The sequence below is a fragment of the Electrona antarctica genome (genome assembly GCF_951216825.1).
Source record: "Electrona antarctica genome assembly, chromosome: 6".
NCBI lineage: Eukaryota > Metazoa > Chordata > Actinopteri > Myctophiformes > Myctophidae > Electrona > Electrona antarctica.
This window is the reverse complement of record NC_136811.1, coordinates 32023998-32042905: the sequence shown is the minus strand read 5'-3', so window position 1 is coordinate 32042905 and position 18908 is coordinate 32023998. Positions and strand designations below refer to the sequence as shown.

Genomic DNA, 18908 nt, shown 5'->3' with positions numbered 1-18908 from the left:
CACTTGGTTCACGTTTTAACACTGGCACTGGTCATTCATTTCACCAGATGTGTGCGTTTGGAAATCACCCACAAAAAAGGAAGAAGTATTACAAATCATATACTTCCCACGTGCGTGGTTCTTGTTCTTGATGGGTTACAATTAAAATACCCCTTTTCCCAACAACTTAATGTTCTATGTCCCCCCCCCTCTCTTTCTCTCTCTCTCTCTCTCTCTCTCTCTCTCTCTCTCTCATTTCTATGCAATACAATGTCAGTACAGCTTAAAGGGACACTTCACCCATTTAGAACACTTTCCTGGGGGTCTTTATGTGTGTAATAAGTGGTTTTCGATCTTTTAGATTTTAGCAGTGAGCCCAGTGTCATGGACACTGGTCTCACTTACTTCCTGGACTACATGTTGTCTCATGCAGCACCCCTCACCAACCTTAATCTTATTGTCTTAACGCACCCCTCACCAACCTTATGTCTTCTAACCAATGACTAGTCTAAACTAAGTATGCACCCCAGTGAGCCCAGTGTCCATGACATCAGAGACACTGGGCTCACTGCTAAAATCTAAAATATCTAAAACTAAAACCACATATTACACACATGTAATTCCCTCAGGAAAGTGTTCTAACTCTTCTAAACGTCATTAACATGTTTTTTTTCTGCAAAAAGGGCAAAGTGTCCCTTTAACACTGCAAGTGTGTACCAAAGTAATTTAAAATGCATAGACCCATAATCTGAACATAATCATACAATGGAACATTACTTCACAGTTCAACATCCACCACCAACATACACAACCACATGTACAGAATGAGTCCTCTTCTCCCCCTCTCTTGCCTGCTTCGTCGTCTGAGCACATTCCCCTTCTATTTTGTTGCAGAAAAATAAGCATGCGATTGCCAGGTGTGATTGTACCTTAGCTTGACTCTGCCACATTCTGTTCTAGTGTCTACACAACAGCCCTTTCATTAACTTGTGTGTGAGTGATTGAGGATGATTTGGCTTGCTGGATCCAAAGTACTGTTGGTGGTGACACTCTTACAATTTGCATCAGCATTCGATGACCCAGGTACAGTAACAGTAGGTTTTATTCACCATGGTACAGATATATCACACAATGCTTGTTTTAACACAGTTTTGAGTATTCTTTCTCTGTACACAAATAGTGTAGGGGTGTATTTCTCTACTCATATTTCGGCACCACTTTAACCCTGTGCTTTTTGAATTGTGTATGTTGTATGCAAATATTTCTTTGGTAACACTTCACAATGGTAAAGTATCACTATAGTGTTTTAATCTGTAAATTAAGCTATAGTAACATATTGTAAATACAAATTAATACGTTAAGGTGTACACACACAGAAAGTTTATCATGAAATGTAAGCACTGAAATGTTTTGCATTCAGTACTATTCCATAGTTGAGGAAGAGACTCTTCCTTAGACCTTACTGATTTACAGATTTTATTTCATGTTATAATTTTGATCCAGAAGCCAGCCTAACAGGACAGGATGTGTGTGCCCTTTGTCACTTTCTGACACATTTTTCATAGACAAAATACATCAACATGAGCAGTACTGCGAGAAATTATGTTTTGTTTGTGCTTTTATTTTTATGATTTCAGGTGAGATGTCGTTTTGTTTTTTGTAGTGTATACTTGTACGTCTCTAAATGTTCTGATGAATTGAAAATGGTGGACGCTGTTGTAAACAGTGTAATGCTTTATCATGGTGTCGTCCACAAGTAACAGTTTTTGCATTGAGTAGTACTTTCGTTTGAAATGTACCCATTCTGCATACTGTTAATAAATACTTCAATCAATCAATCAATCAATCAATCAATCATCTTTTAAGAAAAGTAGTATAGGTTTGTATTTAATTGTTTCTACAAATTTGAAATGCACACAATGTACAACTTCAGTTTTTTGCCTGTTCTCTATAGGTAATTTAAATCTCACATACCCAAGGCGGCAAATCACTCAGGATGCGGGCACATCGGCTACACTTACCTGTCAGGCATGGTACAACTTCAAGCTATGCAGCCTCATTGAGGTGGCATGGTATCAACTTCCCAGTACCAAGTTGACAAATGTCAGCAGGTACATTACCACTGTTAATGAGACAGTGAGAGAGGGTGACATCAGACTACGACAGGTGATGACAGAGTTTGTACGGCTGACCCTGAAAGACAAAGGGAAATTTCAGTGCAATGCTGAATGTGAGAATGGCGAAACAGCAAAGGGGCAAATTGTCAGGATCGATGTGGAATAAGGTACCTTATCTGTGGTTCAGGTTTTATTATAATTTTTGTTTAACTTCTCCTTTGTAAAGTTGTTTTTGTTACATTGACATCCTCATTGTTAGTTCCTGTGATCCTGTTTAGTGTCTCTTTCTTGGGTGTCACATTCATACCGGTATCTTTTTTATTTCATCAATTTCAGGTCCATTGTGGTTGCACAATTTCTTAGTAATTTGACAAAATGAAGTTAATTAAATGTACTGATCATTTACTACATGTCCTTTGGTTAATTGACTATAGCTTCATTTATCAGAACAAGTATATTCTCTTCTCTTGCCTGTCAAGGTCAAACCATCTGACAGCTGGAGTTCCTGTCTGACAGCTTTGATGCAAGAGCCAGACAGGTACCCACTGCCCAGAGAGCTTCTCTTCTCTTCTAGATTAGTTTGAGCTAGGCCTGGGATTTTGCCATCAGTGGCTTAAAATAATTGAATACAGGAACTCCTTGTCATCATGAAGAGAACATCTGCTACTATGATACTATGAATCACTGGACAAAATACTGTACACCTTATCAGTTCATTTAGTTATCCGAAGGTCTGAAACTTGGAAACATACTGATAATCCCTGTAAAATCAAATATTTACTTGTTTCTTATTTATTTATTTATTACAAACTATTCAATACCAAGCAGCTCCTATGAGTAAGTGGTTATAAGAGATAACATTTCATATTATTTTGGATCAAAATTGTCATTGTTGCAACATTTTTTACAGTCTTTTGCAGGTGTTTGATCTTTAGGTTGTGCATGTTCCTCTCAGTGGTCTCACGCCGTGTGTTTCTTGTTGCAGTGGGCCATGTAACCCTCGCTTCATGACAGGAAACCACATATGTTGTGCTCACAGTAGCAGGATGTTTGTTTGATTTACATGGCAAGTTTAGCAATCTAATGTTTTTTGCTATACAAATAAAGTTTTGTTATAATTATTAATATTAATGTGTCATAGTTGTGTTCCAACTTCCAACCACTGCTTTATTGGAAATGATATGCTTTTGTAACTGTACAAAGGCCATATGCTGATTTATACAATTGCTTAATGATGCCAAAATGGAAACTTCACCGTTCTTACAGGAAAGGATGTCACCTTGGGTAATGTCATTTCCTCTTAACCGCCACTTGTTTGTGCACTTTAAGACAGGAAACCAAAGTGTTGCAGCAGCAGAGGTCTTGTTCTGTTGTCACATGTATGGGCCATGCCATGTAGCTGGCCATACTGTATGACTCTGGAACCTGCATCTAACCATATGGCTCTGCATATTTTTATACTGGCTTTTATCAAACTTTATTTTTCTGTGCAGCATGTAAAACAATACTAAAGCATTATTAAAAAATCATCATGCGTTTGTATTTCTTTCTTTTAACTTCTACTGGAATACTGTCCATTGTCTCCGCCAGGCCGAAGGCGTGGCAGACTAGGTTTTAGCACCCTGTCCGTCCATCCGTCCCTGTCCGTCCATCCATGTGTCTGTCTGTCGGCAAGCAGCAAATCTCCGGCACCTTTGCCCCGATCGGCGATCATTGCGAAACTGTGCACACACACTCCCTGAGCTCCAGAGCAGAATCTCTGCCCGAATTGTTCAAATCGGCCTATTATAGCGCCACCAGGAGGTTGATTTGTGCAAAACTTTTTTTTTTTTTTTTTTACCCATTTTTCAGCTGTAATCCTGAGTGCTACTCTCCCTCTGCCAACCTGGGGAGAGCCCTGAACTGGGCTCATGCTTCCTTCAATGCATGATGAGCAAACCGCTTCTTATAACCTGACAGGGGGGCGTTTCCCCGGTAGGACGTAGCACGTGGAAGGAACACGTTATTCCAACCAGTTCTTTTCCCCTCCGGGGTCAGCCCCGGCTGACCAGGAGGAGGCAGTATAGAGATAGACTAGGATTACTGCATGTGTTTTGTGAGGGTACCCATCTTAGGGGACATAGGGAGAACATGCAAACTCCACACTAGCAGGGGGCGGACTTGTAAGAAATCAGCAAGATTTGGCTTTTGGTGACTAGTCTCTGAATTTTGTTGTGGTGTTGGGTTTTGTTTGTGTTGGGGTGGTATAAGGTTTTCAAAAAGCTGTGCAAACTCGTTGGGCACGCCCCCTAGTGGTCTGTTTTCGCAGACTCAAATATTGGATATGTATATCAATTGAAAAATCTCTATAAATTATTTGGGGTTCCAACCATATACATATCTAATAGTGGTTTCATTGCAAACCGACCACTAGGGGCGGCGCCAAATTAGTTTGCGATGGTTTTTGAAAACCTTATGCCCATACCAAACACCATGCCAAAATTCAAAAAATAGTTACCAAGTGCATAATTGTTATGATTTTTTACATATTAAATCCCAGTTTATAGGCATTTTAGCCACCGTGGACGCCATCTTCAAAACGATGCCTTTCTGGTTGTTCGTTTTTCCTAAGATTTTAGTATGTTATTTAGCACACCCAATAGTAACAGAATCCATTGTAAAATCTTTTATCAATTATTTTGGTTTTCAACCATACCTATAATATTTGAGTCTGTGTAAACAGACCACTAGGGGTCGCTCCCAATATGTTTGCACAGCTTTTTGAAATCATTATACCCATACCTAACACCACGCCAAAATTTAAAAACTAGTCACCAAAAGCCAAATCTTTACAAGTGCGACCCCAGCTATAGCAGCTTTTATTTTACGAACGAATTATAATTGGGCCATGTGACCCATGTCAGCTACTCAACGACAGAGGAAATCACTAAATGTAAATAGAAACTCACAATTTCAACATTTTTTATTTCTTAAAGGTATATTCAGTGATTTCACTTAATTCAAATATCACTTATTTTGTCTTATTTTTTGGATAATCCTCCCTACTATAAAGGGTGCTGACCATATAAGGAGTTCCTCCCTGTCCCCAGTGAGCCCCTGGGGTCAAAAAACCCTAGTTTCGGTTTGGGCTTTGGGTGGCAAAGCCTTCATCCAATCAGGATGAGGGGCCTTCATCCAATCATGATCGAGTGGGGCGGGCCTTGGTGCACGTGCTGTTGGTCTGTTGTACTTCCCCCACTGTAGAGCGTGCATGTGTACATCTTGTTACCGGGGCGGACCGGGTTTTTTTCCAAATCACTGAATGCTCCTTTAAAGGACCACTTCACCACTTTCCAACCTACCTTTATATAATTGGCCATCACTAATGTTCATGATAAAATGCCACAATTTTTGTGTCTCATGGGAGGGCTGTGGGCAGTTCAGAAATCCATCCACCAGTGACATCATCGATGGGGAATCCAAGCTAATAGAAACTGCAGGCTTTCTATTCTTGAAAAGTTGCAATACGATAATGGAAGCCATCTTTTTCACGATAATAAAAAACTAAATATTTTCTTTAAAAAAATCTGCCTAATGATGATGTCACTGGTGGATGGGCTTCTGAACTGACATGATGGGAGAGAAAGTTGTAGAACTGGAGTTCTGGGCAGTAGAAACTCTTGATCCAGGAAGTCCACCTTTTTACCCTGGGGTCTACATTCAATATTTTTGCTGAAAATAGCCAATCTGCAAAGCGACACAATGTGAGCTTGTATGAAATTGCCAAAATTGGTCAAACTACAATTAAGGTTTTGACTATATGGATTTTAGGTCACTTTTTTAGGTCAAGTAAAAATGTATCAGCCTTCATCTCCGATTAATGTGTGGCACTATTTGTACTGTTAGTATTAGTAAGCATGTTTATAAAGTGTTCAATCAAGACATTTTCATTGTGCTCCACTATCTTCCTGGGCTAAGCTTTTCTTCTGCCCAGAACTCTTTTTATATCGATTGTGTACATGTGGGACAGGCAGAGGGCCGGGAGTAGTTATTATACCTCAGCAATTATGACCAACCTGATATAGCCTGTACGTACATTTAATATTGTATTGTGTGTACAGTAGTTTGACAGGCATCTAGCAGATTCACGTCTAGCTATTTTCTATGCTAATGGCATAGAAAATATTCTGACAGCAACATGCCAATTTACACATTTAAAAAACAATGTTTTGTTTTTACAGTCCGTATGTCCACATTATTTTGTCCATATGGGTTGGGTCAATGGTCAATAGTAGACTCAGTAAGAGACTCTTCGAGTCCACTCGGGTCATCGAATTATTGGGTTAGGAATGCAATAAAAACAAAAAAGTCTCCATGAATTCAAGGCTTCAAGGTGTGCAAGTAATATAAATAATACATTATTTGGGTGAAATACTCGCTTAAGGGCACGGTCACACATCGCCTGCCGAGGTGAAATCCACAACTTGTCATGCTGAATGAAAGAACTGCACGATATTTTTGCTGGTTTCTAGTCTGTTTGAATGAAAGTGCTGGTCACACATGACCACCAAGTGATGTCAATCACACATACTTCTTTGCTATGTGGAGTCCTGTTCAAAGTTCAGCAAGGTTTGAACTCCACACGAAGCAGAAGATTTGCTTCACCATAGGAAGCATGCCCATGTACTTACATAGAATGGGAGGCAAATATTCCGTTTGCACATCATGAGTAATGCTGCTGGCTCTTCCTTCCATTAATGCATGTCATTTTCAGGGCGGAGTTCTAAAGTATACTGTATATGTTTATCTGGGGTTATGTATAGGAACATCAGGAGCTCTGTGATTGCCCAGGCTTGGTGAATTTGCTCTGGAGGAATACTCTGGGGACGCATAAGCCCTCCTTTTTGTTGATGGTTTCTCTGAGGACATAGTCATTGACCACACAGTTGAAACCTGCCGCCTCAAACAACTCAGCCAGGAGCTCTGGAAAAAGAAGAAGTTTTACAAATCAAAAATCAGAGCAGCAGGAAACAAAACAATCTCCCATCTTAATCATAAGTTAATCATAAGTCCAACTAGGGCCAATCAAGAATAAATTGAGAAGTCTGAATAATCACTTAAACCATATTTTAAACGTTACTGTACGGTACAGCGGTGTTGCACAAAATATACAAGCTCACGCCTCACAATGCATTACAATTTAGGCATTTAGCAGACGCTCTTAATCCAGAGCGATATACAGTATGCAAGAACAAAAACATCATATACCGGTACATAAAAATAGTCATCATGAATAGTGGAACAGTGGAATATCTATATAAAGAAACTATGCGTATACTATAGAGTGCTACGTCCGCGTCGACATAAAATGCTATCTAAGTTACATAAATTGAGCCTTTGCATACGCCTGTAAGGTGCATTGTCTGCAGCAAAACAAACAATCTGACATCTTAATCATAACAGCTAACATCCAACTATAAGGGAAATTTGCAAAATTTCAATTTGCAAAAAAAATGCTTACCACTAGCTTTCTTCACAGAAGGGGAAGTTGGGTTGGAACACATTAATATGTCATGTGTGTGTGTGAACACACACATGACATATGAACACATTTGTGAAGAAACCTAGTGGTAAGCATTTTTTTTTGCAGATTTGCCACACATTTCGCTAATTTTCTCTAACTACTAGGACCAATCAAGAAGCATTTTTGTTTTATATATAATCGGCTAAATTGAGAAGTCTGAACAATCACTTAAGCCATATTTTATACATTGCCGTATGGTACCTGGTCTATGAAAAAATAAAGTAAAATGTATTCAAAGGCAACTCATCAAGATATATCAAACATCAAACTTGAATGAATGAATGAATATTAACTTAAGCATCAAGTATGTTTTGTTCCTCCACATAGAGATTGTGAACAGAAAATGTAATGTAAACACAATACTAACCTTTAGAGAAGAAGTAGGATCTAGTACCGTCCTGTCGGACATAGAAGTTGTCGCCCAGCTTGCTGCCAGCTTTAAAGCGAAGCATGGTGTGATCATTAAGGCCATAGTCTCTGAAAAGGACAATACCTCCTGGCTTTAACACCTGGGAGGGACACAAACAGGGTTACTTTATTAAATGGATCTGGATGTAGGGAACACATTTTAAAGTACACAATAATTTTGTGTAAGCAACTTATCTTAAAACTTTGTACAATAGGAAACCAATAAACAAACTAGAAAAGTGTGCTCCTTGGAGCACAGGTCTCCGCCAGCCAAGCGGGGTTGTATTGCCTACCCTGGGCCCGTAAACTTTCAAAGGATCGGGAAAAACCAGAGATAATGTGTATCGATTTGTGCAAGTTTGCAGTTTTGGATAAGATCTGTAGGAGTAGTAGCAAAAGGTGTGTTTTGAAGAAAACGCACTACGGCAGAAAATGTAATCTGGCACAAACTTGTAGCATAAGTTGCATCATGATCCGGAATCCAGTGGACAAAAAGTAGACAAATTAATTGTACAACCTAGGATTCAAGAATTATAGGTCAAAATGTAAAGTGGGCTGTTGTTGGTTGTAGCACCACCATGAGGCCAATTTGAAAAATGTAGGATGGCATTTCTTCCTGCCTAGTGGGAATGTGCATTTTGTTCAAAACGGGCCACTCCTGCAAACTTTGGAAGTCAATCTTAGCCAATCAGGAAGGAAAGGACTGACAGATGGACAAACAGGCAAAGACAATAATTAATTGTGGTGTACTTTTATATGTTTCCACAGGTTCTTAACTTCGTAGTATGTAAAGAAAAAATGTGAATGTCACTTTCTTGGTCCGCAACAAATTCCAGGCAAATTTATATATTTGTATAATATATAAAGCCTTCTACTAGTAACACTAGCATGTGTTCATTTTCCACCCTGCTGTGTTTACCTTGCAGATGTTCTCCAGAGCCTGCCTCATCTTGTCAGGGTGGATGGCTGACAGGACAAAGATAAGTGTAACCACATCCACGCTGGCCTCTGGCACATTGTCCCTCAAATCATTGTGGGTCAGGTCACACTGGAAGGCACAACACCGCTCAGGGCAGCACAATGGATTTTGCTGTCAACAGGAGAGTTTGTGTTTTTATTTCCCATGGGAAAGGACTTTCTGGCAACACTTTCTCTGCCCCATCCTTACTGTAATTGGTAATTAGTTGACATTAACATTGAATCAATTAATTCTTTGACTGATTACCACTGAGCAGTGGTTCTCAAGGTAGGGTCTGGGGGGGGGGGGGGGTTCTAGGGGGTCCCCAGCAAAAGGAGTTAACAGCATCATAATAATTTTAACCACTTTATCCATTTATATGTTGGCTAATCAAAAATGGCAGATATAGAAGCTCACTGGGCTGCGAGCTTGTACATCTGCTATTTTTTCAAGTATTTGAAAAACATTGAAGATGTTTGGAAACGTTTTAATAATTTTGAATTTGTCTTCTGGTGGTCCTTCGCACAAAACCTTTCAAATGAGGGTCAGGGTCTGTGGTCAAAAACTGTACATGTCAATTTGGGGGTCCTTGGGACAAATATTTGAGGAACACTGAACTAGAGCAATAATGGGTTGGTTGGCTTGCCTTGATAAAGGGCACCTCAGTGTGAATTTTCAAGAAAGGGGACTGGACTCGACAGATTGCTGTGATGATGATCCAGGAGTTTACACTAACGGTTGCCTGACTGCCCATAGCAAGTAAATAAAAGGTTCGGGCAGAAGTTTGCTTTCATGTTGTCCGACGGGGGAGTGGGGAAGCCACCGTCTTTGGTTCGCTTCGCTCTAAACACAAGATGTCTGTGGAATTTAAAATAAGTCATATTCTATAGCTATTGTATATCCATATGGCACAGCACCAGAATTCTCAAGTAAACAAAACAACAATGAGTGTTAAAATGAACGGAAAATTACTAATTAAAATGGTACCCATTTACTTTTTGGGCAAGTGGAACATGACCTGTACTTGCCCAACAGGCAAGTGCCTCTGAGGGCTTTGTGTCAACCCCTGTGTGATGCCTTACCTTGACAAAGTCCACAGCTCGTGGTGAGAAGTCACAGGCGTAAACAAATAAATTGAGATCCTCTTCCAGGAGGGGGAAGATACAGTTTCCTACCCCACAGCCTGCTTCCAGCAACACCAGCCGCTGGGACTCAAACTAGAAACCAAGAGAGGCAAGAGAACTAATTAAATAATAAATAGCCTTATTCTATTCAGTTTGTGAAAAAGAAAAGAGCATGGTGCATACGAGTCTTTCGTATGCACCATGGAGATTGTATATATATATTTTGGAACAGAAGTCCATAGCACATAAAATGATACGATAACATAAGAGTAAGAGACATACAACATGGATATAGATATATGTATAATATAGGTATATCTTTGTTTATTTAACCAGTTTCCAACCAATGTGCACGTTCTCTCTCTCTTCTGCTCTGTGTACGTCTATCCTCTCTTCTCCTGGAATACTACAAAATTGGCCTTGGATCAAGACGTCTGTCAATTATGAGTCTGTCTAGTACTCTAGTCAGTGGTTACCTGTCGACAGGCCTTGAGCTCTTCAAACTCCCTTGTGGTCCAGTGCCTGTCCTTGAAGAAATTCGTCGTGTTTCTCTTATAGAACAAATCCCAGTTTTTCTGTGCTTCTTTCTCTAGCTTCAGCTGTTTGAAGTCACAAACGAGACTTCTGTCACTTGTTGAGACTTTCTCCGACTCTTCTTGGATGCTATTGGTTTGTCCCGAGCGGCTCTGTTGGTCATTCAGTTCTTCAGGAACTGCGATGCTAGAGTCCAGTTCGCTATTCATCTGAAGTGCCATGGTGAAACCTTGCTGTCAGGCTTCAAGTTACTGGAGGGAAAATTACTCACATACTTAAGTTAATTAAATGACATTAAGAGGGTTATCGTTTATTTTTTAAACACTTTTCCAGCTAAACGTGAAGACATCTTGTCCGTCACTTATATTATTCCTTCCGTACGAGACGCTAATAGTGGTTCCGTAGGACCGGTGACCATTTTTTAGGCAGCGCTTGTTTTACATCGCCGACGCCGGCTACTACTGTTGTACTTTCCTGTAACGAGTCATTGGCCCAAATATTGTGTGACGATAGATTTTTTGTAAAGTTTATATGAAATAAATTGACAGTCATTCTACTTGTCCAAAAGTACAAGGAAGTCGATGTTGGTTCCCTGTATATCCACCGGTGGTATTTCATGACTGGAACAAAACAGGAAGAGGAGTGGCCATGTGTGAAAAAGATGCATTGTTTTGCTAAAGGTTAGCCAGAAGGCTAACTTTTAACTGCAGTTGTCTTTTTATTCAATTGTTACTACTTTATCTCGACATAGTTCGTTTATTCCGAAGAAAATCCGATACATGTGAATGTTATACATATTAACGAGGCAATGAATGGAAGTACGAATCCGCTCTTGGACAAAGAAGAACATGTTTTGAAACTCGGAGAGAGCTTTGAGAAGAGGCCAAAATCCTCATTTCACACAATCAGATGTGAGTGCAAAAAAACCCGAAAAGCAGCAGTATTTGTGAACTGTTGGGATAAAAGAAGGTTAGCCAATGTATAGCCCCTCTTGGAACCCTACGTTAAAGTTTTCTGACATAAAGGAGCTCAACCCGGGGGGTCCGGAGACGGGCTAGCCAATGTATAGCTCGCTCTGGTCCATAGCCTAATGCTTCTATGATCAATGCAGGGCAGAATCATAGAAGCATTAGGCTATGGACCAGAGCTAGCCAATGCAATACAACCACCGTAAGGTCTACTGCTACCTTTAAACGCATTTTACATCCGAGGCTTTTTTTGTATACTATTTAAAAGGTTTTGAGCTTCTATATTTGTCCCAAAGATTGCTGCTATTCGTTGTATATAATATACCTTCTCCAAAAACCTTTTTTCTTTGCCAATGTAAACGTCTGTTTTCTTATGCCAATAAAGATCCGTTGAATTTAATTGTATTGACATACTTGCCCTGACATGGTGTTACACAACACAGCCAGTTATCTCTTGTTAATTCACTTAGCTGTGGGTTGAGACACTTACCCACCCACCACATGGTCTGCTGATTTGTTAATCCCTGTTTCTGAGACTCTCTGTTATTGGAGAGGGCCTTCAGTGGACAAGGTTCTCTATTAGGGAAAATCTGCATCTAGTTACTAGAGTACAGTCCTGTCCTACTAGATTCTAGTAGGACAGGACTGTATTCTCATTTCTTAGATAGGTTGCTGGGTGGGAGGAGTCTGAGTCTGAAGTCTAGTCGTCAGATACATCCAATATTATTATGCTTATTTAGGGCGAATGCTTATTATGCTTATATATGTATCTATCTGCATTCTGCACTGTATATAAGTATGTGTGAAAGCCCTAGAATGGCTGTGATATGTATGTATTGTAATATCACAGCCATTGATTGATTGATTGATTGAAATATTGATTAACAGTTTGCAAAATGACAGTACATTTCAAGCACGGACAACCCACTAAGCATTAAGCATTACACTTGTTTACAAGAGGGTCCACCATGTTCAATTCATCAAAACATTTAGAGACGTACAAATAGACACTTCTATATAGACAAAGAACAGAACAGGAATTCATCATAATGGAGGTAAAAAGGGAAAAGAAACATATACAGTGAGGGAAAAAAAGGGGGGAGGGCGGTGGGGGGGGGGGGGGGGGGGGGGCTAATGTGAATATGTATTTATGTGTGTATCCATTTAAAAAGTGTTTTTCCTGTAAATGCTTAGTATGGTTTTGGGATATAATATTTATCATCTATGACTTGTCATCATCTCTTGGCTTTCCTTTGCAGATGACTTCAAACCGGCATCTATTGACACAAGCTGTGAGGGAGAGTTGCAAGTTGGAAAGGGGGATGAAGTCACCATAACATTACCTCACATTCCAGTAAGAATGTCTACTTTTGTTTTTCTAATCTGCAGTCCACTGACTACTTTGGATGATGTCTTTGGAGTTAAACAATACAGGACATGTCTTTACACCTGGGAAATGTAACCTGGCCTAGCCCTAACTAAAATTTTAATGTCTAGTGTAGACAGAGATGTCCATTTATACTTTACTGTCCTTGTTACAGGGTTCCACACCACCCATGACGGTATTTAAAGGGAACAAACGGCCATATCAGAAGGACTGTGTGCTTATTATTAACCATGACACTGGAGAGTTTGTGCTGGAGAAGCTGAGCAGCAGCATCCAAGTCAAGAAGACCAGGTGAGAAATCAAAGGAAAACCAGGCCAAAGGTTGCATTCATATTATTAGGACATAATGTAAGGAAGAATAAGAAGATTGTCTACTGACAGTTGTTGTTGGGGTATTTGTCACTGTGCATTTGCTCATACATGGGCAATTCATCCTGTGGTTCTCTGATCGATGGATTTCTGAGATTCGATGCAGATAACTAAACTTGTTGGTTGTGAATGTGCTCTAACTGCTTTAAACTCTTGTGAGGTTAGATAAAAGTCACTCTGCACACTGTGCACAGCTACAATGTAGAAGGAGTAAAGAGGTCAAATGGAAAACAAAATGTAAGCTTATTCTAAATGACTTTGCCCTACTTGTATGTCACTCAGTATAAGTGCTTCCAGCAGATACCTAACATGTATCACATTGTACAACAATTAGCCAGATAATAGGGATGCTATGATTCATGTGGTTAAATCTGTGGTTACCACTGTAAGGCCAGGAGTAAGTCGTGTCTCGCCAACATTCTCACCAAAAAGATGGTTATGCACCCGCGCTAGTATGCATGTGTGTGAGAGAGAGAGTGACTTATTGATGCGTAATGTTAGAGTTGAATATTTGTGCAAGCAACAAATATTTCTGTCATCAGAAATACATTGGAAGAAATTGAAGAGAAGCAGCTGTGCAGACCTTAGACTTCATACCCCTTTCCCCCTCTGCCAGCTGAGCACTTTACACAGATTCCCCATCCTGTTCTCTTATACACAGAACAAATAAACCCAACAAAGGAATGATGGCACAACATCCCTTGAATGTATAAAAGGGGCTTGATTAGAGCCAGTGTGATAGCAGCTGAGAAACACGGCACCAGAGGATTCATTAGGCATATTTCTGTGTCACAGGGCAGAGGGCAGCAGTAAGATCCAGGCCAGGATCGAACAGCAGTCGGTGCGATCTAACAATAACCAGCCTAGCTCTCAATTTCGAGCACCGACCAAGCCTGGTGCCGGAGTCAAGACCTCTCCCTCTCCCTCCAAGGACAATCCCTCCCCAGAGCCACAGTTGGATGACATTAAAAGAGGTGAGGAGGGATCAGTGGCTCGCTAAATGATTGGCTTTGCCTGCATTTTGCCTGTCATTGCTTCATATCGTCCCTGTCGTGCGGAAACCAAATGTTGTCCAAAACCGTTACTTTCCAGGAAATGGAAAAATAACCTGTCTTCCAATAGACACACTTAACCCCTTTCACTTTCAAAAATCACACTCGTGTGAAGTGAGCGGTGCCTTTTATCATGATCATGATGTATGATGAATGTCGTCATACATATCGTTTTAAGCCCAAAAGACCTAAACATGTTTCATGTTGAAATATGGAGATATTGAGGTTTCTGCCTGACAGCAGCAATGATTTGCGACTGTAGGTCTCAGATTACTAAAACCTGCAAAACCTGTCAGTGACTCCGTCACGCCACCATATATGGTCGCCAGTCCATCACGCCTTGTGACATGGAGAAGACTGGAACATCACCTGGATCTGCATATATGGAGCCGGCCAGCGACTACATCTGACCTCAAACCCTTAGATCTCCATATATGGAGCTGACCATTCCATTTGTTGATCCCTCCCCACCCGTCCTTCCTCCCTCTTCGATGTCTCCATTTTGACTGATACCTGTCAATTCAAACTCTAGACAGGCCCGCCCCAAAGTCATTAGCGCAGCTGCGTCCGGCAGCTGGCGAGAACTAGAGTTCTCAACAGGCCCGGCCCGGCTCTACCTGGGCCCTCATCAAACCCTGTACACTCACCCTCAGGGCATCTTACTGGTATCCTTCTGGTGAGAGTACTGAGAATTGTAAATATTTTAATTTGGGAAGCTGTTTCAACTACCCCATCACTGCCTCTGGTTCTGTGCTGCCCCCTACTGTCTGGTCTGCAGAGCTGCGTGCTGAGGTGGAGGTGATCGAGCAGATGAGCAGCAGTGGCAGCAGCAGCTCAGACTCGGCCAGTGGGTCTGGGAGCGGTGATGACAGCTCTAGCAGTGATGCGGAGCACAATGCCCCTCCACCTCATAGTCAGACCTCCCCCACCCGCCCCCCGATGGCCAACGGAGGGGCTGACAGGCAGCCGGGCAGCACTCAGCTCATGAACACACTCCGTAAGTACAAGAGACCTTCACGTACACTCCCATATAACCACATAATTCTTGGTCAAAATCTGCAGGTATATGAAATAAATTATAGCTGAATCAAACAATCGTTCAAATGACTTCTCTTCTTATTCTTCTGTAATCAGCCCCTTTCTAGCTTCAGAAACCCAACTCGAGTTAGTTTGGCTGAGCTCTATGTCTGTGGATGAGACTTAAGAGAACCAAGAGATGCTGTTACCATGTTGTAGAACTGTAGGCATTGGCCTATTACTATGGTGCTCATAAACTCAGACCCCAAATAGCATGTGAAGTGAAAAATGTAAGGATAAAGAAGGAAGATTTACAACAGGCTTTTGCCCGCACTACTGTATGTGCATTTCGGTCAGCGGGATTACTCTGTGGAATGATCTTCAGGAAGAGATAAAACAAAGCAATAGTATGCCACAGTTCAAACATCAATATAAGAAAAGCATGAGGAAGGAAATGGAAATTGTTTATGCTGATGGAAAGGTTTGTAAGGGTAAAGTTGTCTTGAAGTATTAATGTATGTGCAAATTTGGTTCTTCCGACGATATGTTTTTCTTTTAAAATATATTATTTCTCATAAGATTGTGCGTTAATATAAAACTATATAAATATAAAGCTGTTTCTGCCATGAGCTGCAATTAGAAAGTTTGTCCGTCTGTTGCAGGAAACGATCTGCAGCTGAGCGAGTCGGGCAGCGACAGTGATGATGATTGAACCCCTCTCCCCTACTTTGCTGTCTTACTTCTGTGCAGTTCACCCTTTCCGTTGACATGGTAACCCACACCAGCTGTACATCTTGGTTTGACTTTATTCATTTTTCTTTGTATTTCCTAAAAGTTGGCCAATCCGAAGATTTAAGAGTGTATTTTTATTAGCTGTATATTTTGTTTTACTTGTGAAAGAAAGAAAAGAAAGAAAAAAACATTTTACATTTGTAAATTAGGGAAATGTATATGAGTGCGCATACATATTTTCTGTACTGCAGTTGTATTAACTTCTGATGTTAGTTTGCTGTTCGTCTCCGCGAGAGGGTAAGGAATTTAAAATCTATTGCTCCTGCACTCCCACAATGTGTCTCCTGGTATACTATTTAACCACTTAAGCTCTGTATGACAGTTAGTGCAAATAGCTGATCTACAAGTTTACATCACAACATGTCACATCACAAATATGCCAGGGTTAATGTGGTTAAATCACATTTAATTGTGAAGGTTTAAATCACTTCATTGTGATCATAGAAATCACTGGTAGCAATTCATAGGTAGCCCCAAAAGGGGCCCATGAAAACGTAGAATGCTGTTTATTGTATCACTGCCAGTCAACAGGCGTTGTGATTATTACATCCACTCTGTCTGGCATAATCCTATCATAATTTATTTTAAATAAATTGAATTGAGACCATAACACCATGCTCATATCAGGGAATGTTTTAAAAAGCATGTGTGGTTAAAACGGTATTAAACTGATGTCAACCTTTAGGTTATGTTTCTGTAAGTCCCTTTCACCAAGAAATGTCTCAATATTTACTGACATTTTGTTGAATGTGGGCTCAATAGCGAGGAAAATACAGTCCAATCACATTCATTATTTTACTTGAGATGTTGGTGAGATGATTTTATGGATAGAGTTCTCTACCTAACAAAGAAGAAATAACTAAATAAATGGCTGATTTCTGACAAGTGTTCAAAATCTCTTATAAAGGAAGGGAAATATTGAGGAGGAACAGGACATTACATTTTAATTGTAACTTGTGTTTTTGTTTTCTGATGGATTTGGTAACGCACTTTAGCTGTCATCACCTTTATCCTGTGCATGTGTCAATGGCATTAAAAGAGTACATTTGATCAGGTAGGGCACTGAGGACGTACAAAATATTAGCACTTTGTTCTTACTCAGCTATGTGCCATTCTGTCTAGCTTTGTTTCACACCAAACTATATAAAAACATTTCAATGACAATATGAATTTGCGTATGTCCAAATGTATTTAACATGCTGAAATTTAAAGTTGAACTGTGGCATTTTACACAGAAACAAATTGATTTGTTTACACTCATAATTTCACATGTGCAGAAGCAGTGTTTTGTTCAACTACACTAACTATGACTTTATTACTTTCAAAGATATTCAGAAAATATTACTTTTTAAAATGTATACGGCTGCCTTACCCGTTGGCATGTTTAAGGCTACAAAGTTGACCACCAGATTCAAGGCTAACGCTTGGTGAGGAAGCATGCTCCAATTAATTTGATTGACGGCCAACATTCCTAAGTTGGCAAGCTAATATACTTGTAGTACCAGTCCAGAATGAAGAATGTTAACAACGCATCGATATGAAATCCTTTCTCCAATGTAATCTTTATTGTAACTTTTCAAAACCCAACATTAACAGGCAAATTCCTTTTGATTTTGTTCCTTTTTTGCGTCACTATTTATTTTCTGCTAACTTGGTTATGGCAACCTGAAATGCAGCAATGCAGCAGAATATATCAAGGTTTACATATCCAGTAAGATCCTGGGATATAGCACACGCTCAATTAAGAGTTGTCTGCTCTTCAAATAGATGATATAGGAGTGAACTCTATGCACGTTATCTGTAATACTCCAGATCATTTATTTTTCTATTGTGCATGTGTCATACGACAACTAAACTTTGACGCTGTCTTCTCTAGATATGGTTTGGAACTATGCCTAAACCTGAACCCTCCATGCACGTTGTGTGCATGTGCGTCGTCATGTGCATGCTTGAGAACAACATCACGTGTTCTACATTGCTCAGTAGCGCTACTTACTAGTGGCCAAAAACTCTGCAATTCAACTTTAACCAATAGAGAACCAAAGTCCTGATGTTAAAAAGCCATGCCTTCTGGTTCATAAAAAAAATTAAAACGTAACCTAAAGTGTGAACTATAACATTTTTGAATGGGAAAATGTTTTCATGAGAAAGAATAGAACTGGCACATCTACTGTATGGAAGTGCCAGGTGCAGGACCAACAGTGGACAAGGCAGTATAACAAATAGAAGTCTACACACTGTAACTTTGTAAAGCTCCCAGTCGAGGCTTTATTATAGATTAACGTTTCGACAGAGACACATTCTGATGAAGACCCTGTGTCGAAACGTTAATCTATAATAAAGCCTTGACTGGGAGCTTTACAAAGTTACAGTGTGCAGACTTCTATTTTTCTTTTAATGTTTTTATGACCCCATGTGGTTTTTATGTCAAACTTTGCTAGGTCTACTTAATACTATGTTCCTCACTTTACACCATTACTAGAGAGGCTACTTCAAGTTGCCATGTTGAATTTATATAGTTAGTCACACTCCAGTCTTGGAGCTGAGGTGTAAGTAAAAGGTTAAACTGTGTATATTATTTTTATTATTATTATTATTATTATTAGGCAAAGCCAGCCCACAAGTTCCACTTCATAGCTA

The 18908-nt window shown here is 40.0% G+C and overlaps 2 protein-coding genes across 2 annotated transcripts; one reads left to right on the top strand and one right to left on the bottom strand.

Annotated features, from left to right (window-relative positions):
- Positions 1 to 5040: 5040 nt before the first annotated feature.
- LOC306925446 (tRNA N(3)-cytidine methyltransferase METTL6-like) lies at positions 5041 to 12273 on the bottom strand. Its single transcript, XM_079504270.1, has 6 exons — positions 12142 to 12273; positions 10626 to 10934; positions 10108 to 10242; positions 8987 to 9157; positions 8027 to 8168; positions 5041 to 7058 (listed from the first exon to the last, which is right to left on the bottom strand). The coding sequence occupies exons 2-6, from the start codon at positions 10902 to 10904 to the stop codon at positions 6904 to 6906; spliced, it is 882 nt and encodes a 293-aa protein (XP_079360396.1). The 5' UTR covers positions 10905 to 10934; positions 12142 to 12273; the 3' UTR covers positions 5041 to 6903.
- On the top strand, positions 11342 to 18529 carry eaf1 (ELL associated factor 1). The gene is made up of 6 exons (XM_079504271.1): positions 11342 to 11594; positions 12911 to 13005; positions 13193 to 13329; positions 14203 to 14381; positions 15238 to 15456; positions 16139 to 18529. Exons 1-6 carry the CDS (start codon positions 11492 to 11494, stop codon positions 16186 to 16188), a joined length of 783 nt encoding a protein of 260 aa, XP_079360397.1. The 5' UTR covers positions 11342 to 11491; the 3' UTR covers positions 16189 to 18529.
- The last annotated feature ends 379 nt before the right edge of the window (positions 18530 to 18908 follow it).

Coding starts and splice junctions, on each gene's coding strand:
- eaf1 (XM_079504271.1), top strand. CDS start 11,492: ATGAATGGAAGTACGAATCCGCTCTTGGACAAAGAAGAACATGTTTTG. Junction 13,006..13,192: donor TAACATTACCTCACATTCCA/GTAAGAATGTCT, acceptor TCCTTGTTACAG/GGTTCCACACCACCCATGAC. Junction 14,382..15,237: donor GTTGGATGACATTAAAAGAG/GTGAGGAGGGAT, acceptor TCTGGTCTGCAG/AGCTGCGTGCTGAGGTGGAG.
- LOC306925446 (XM_079504270.1), bottom strand. CDS start 10,904: ATGGCACTTCAGATGAATAGCGAACTGGACTCTAGCATCGCAGTTCCT. Junction 8,169..8,986: donor CTCTGGAGAACATCTGCAAG/GTAAACACAGCA, acceptor TGTCCCTCCCAG/GTGTTAAAGCCAGGAGGTAT. Junction 7,059..8,026: donor ATCCTACTTCTTCTCTAAAG/GTTAGTATTGTG, acceptor TTCTTTTTCCAG/AGCTCCTGGCTGAGTTGTTT.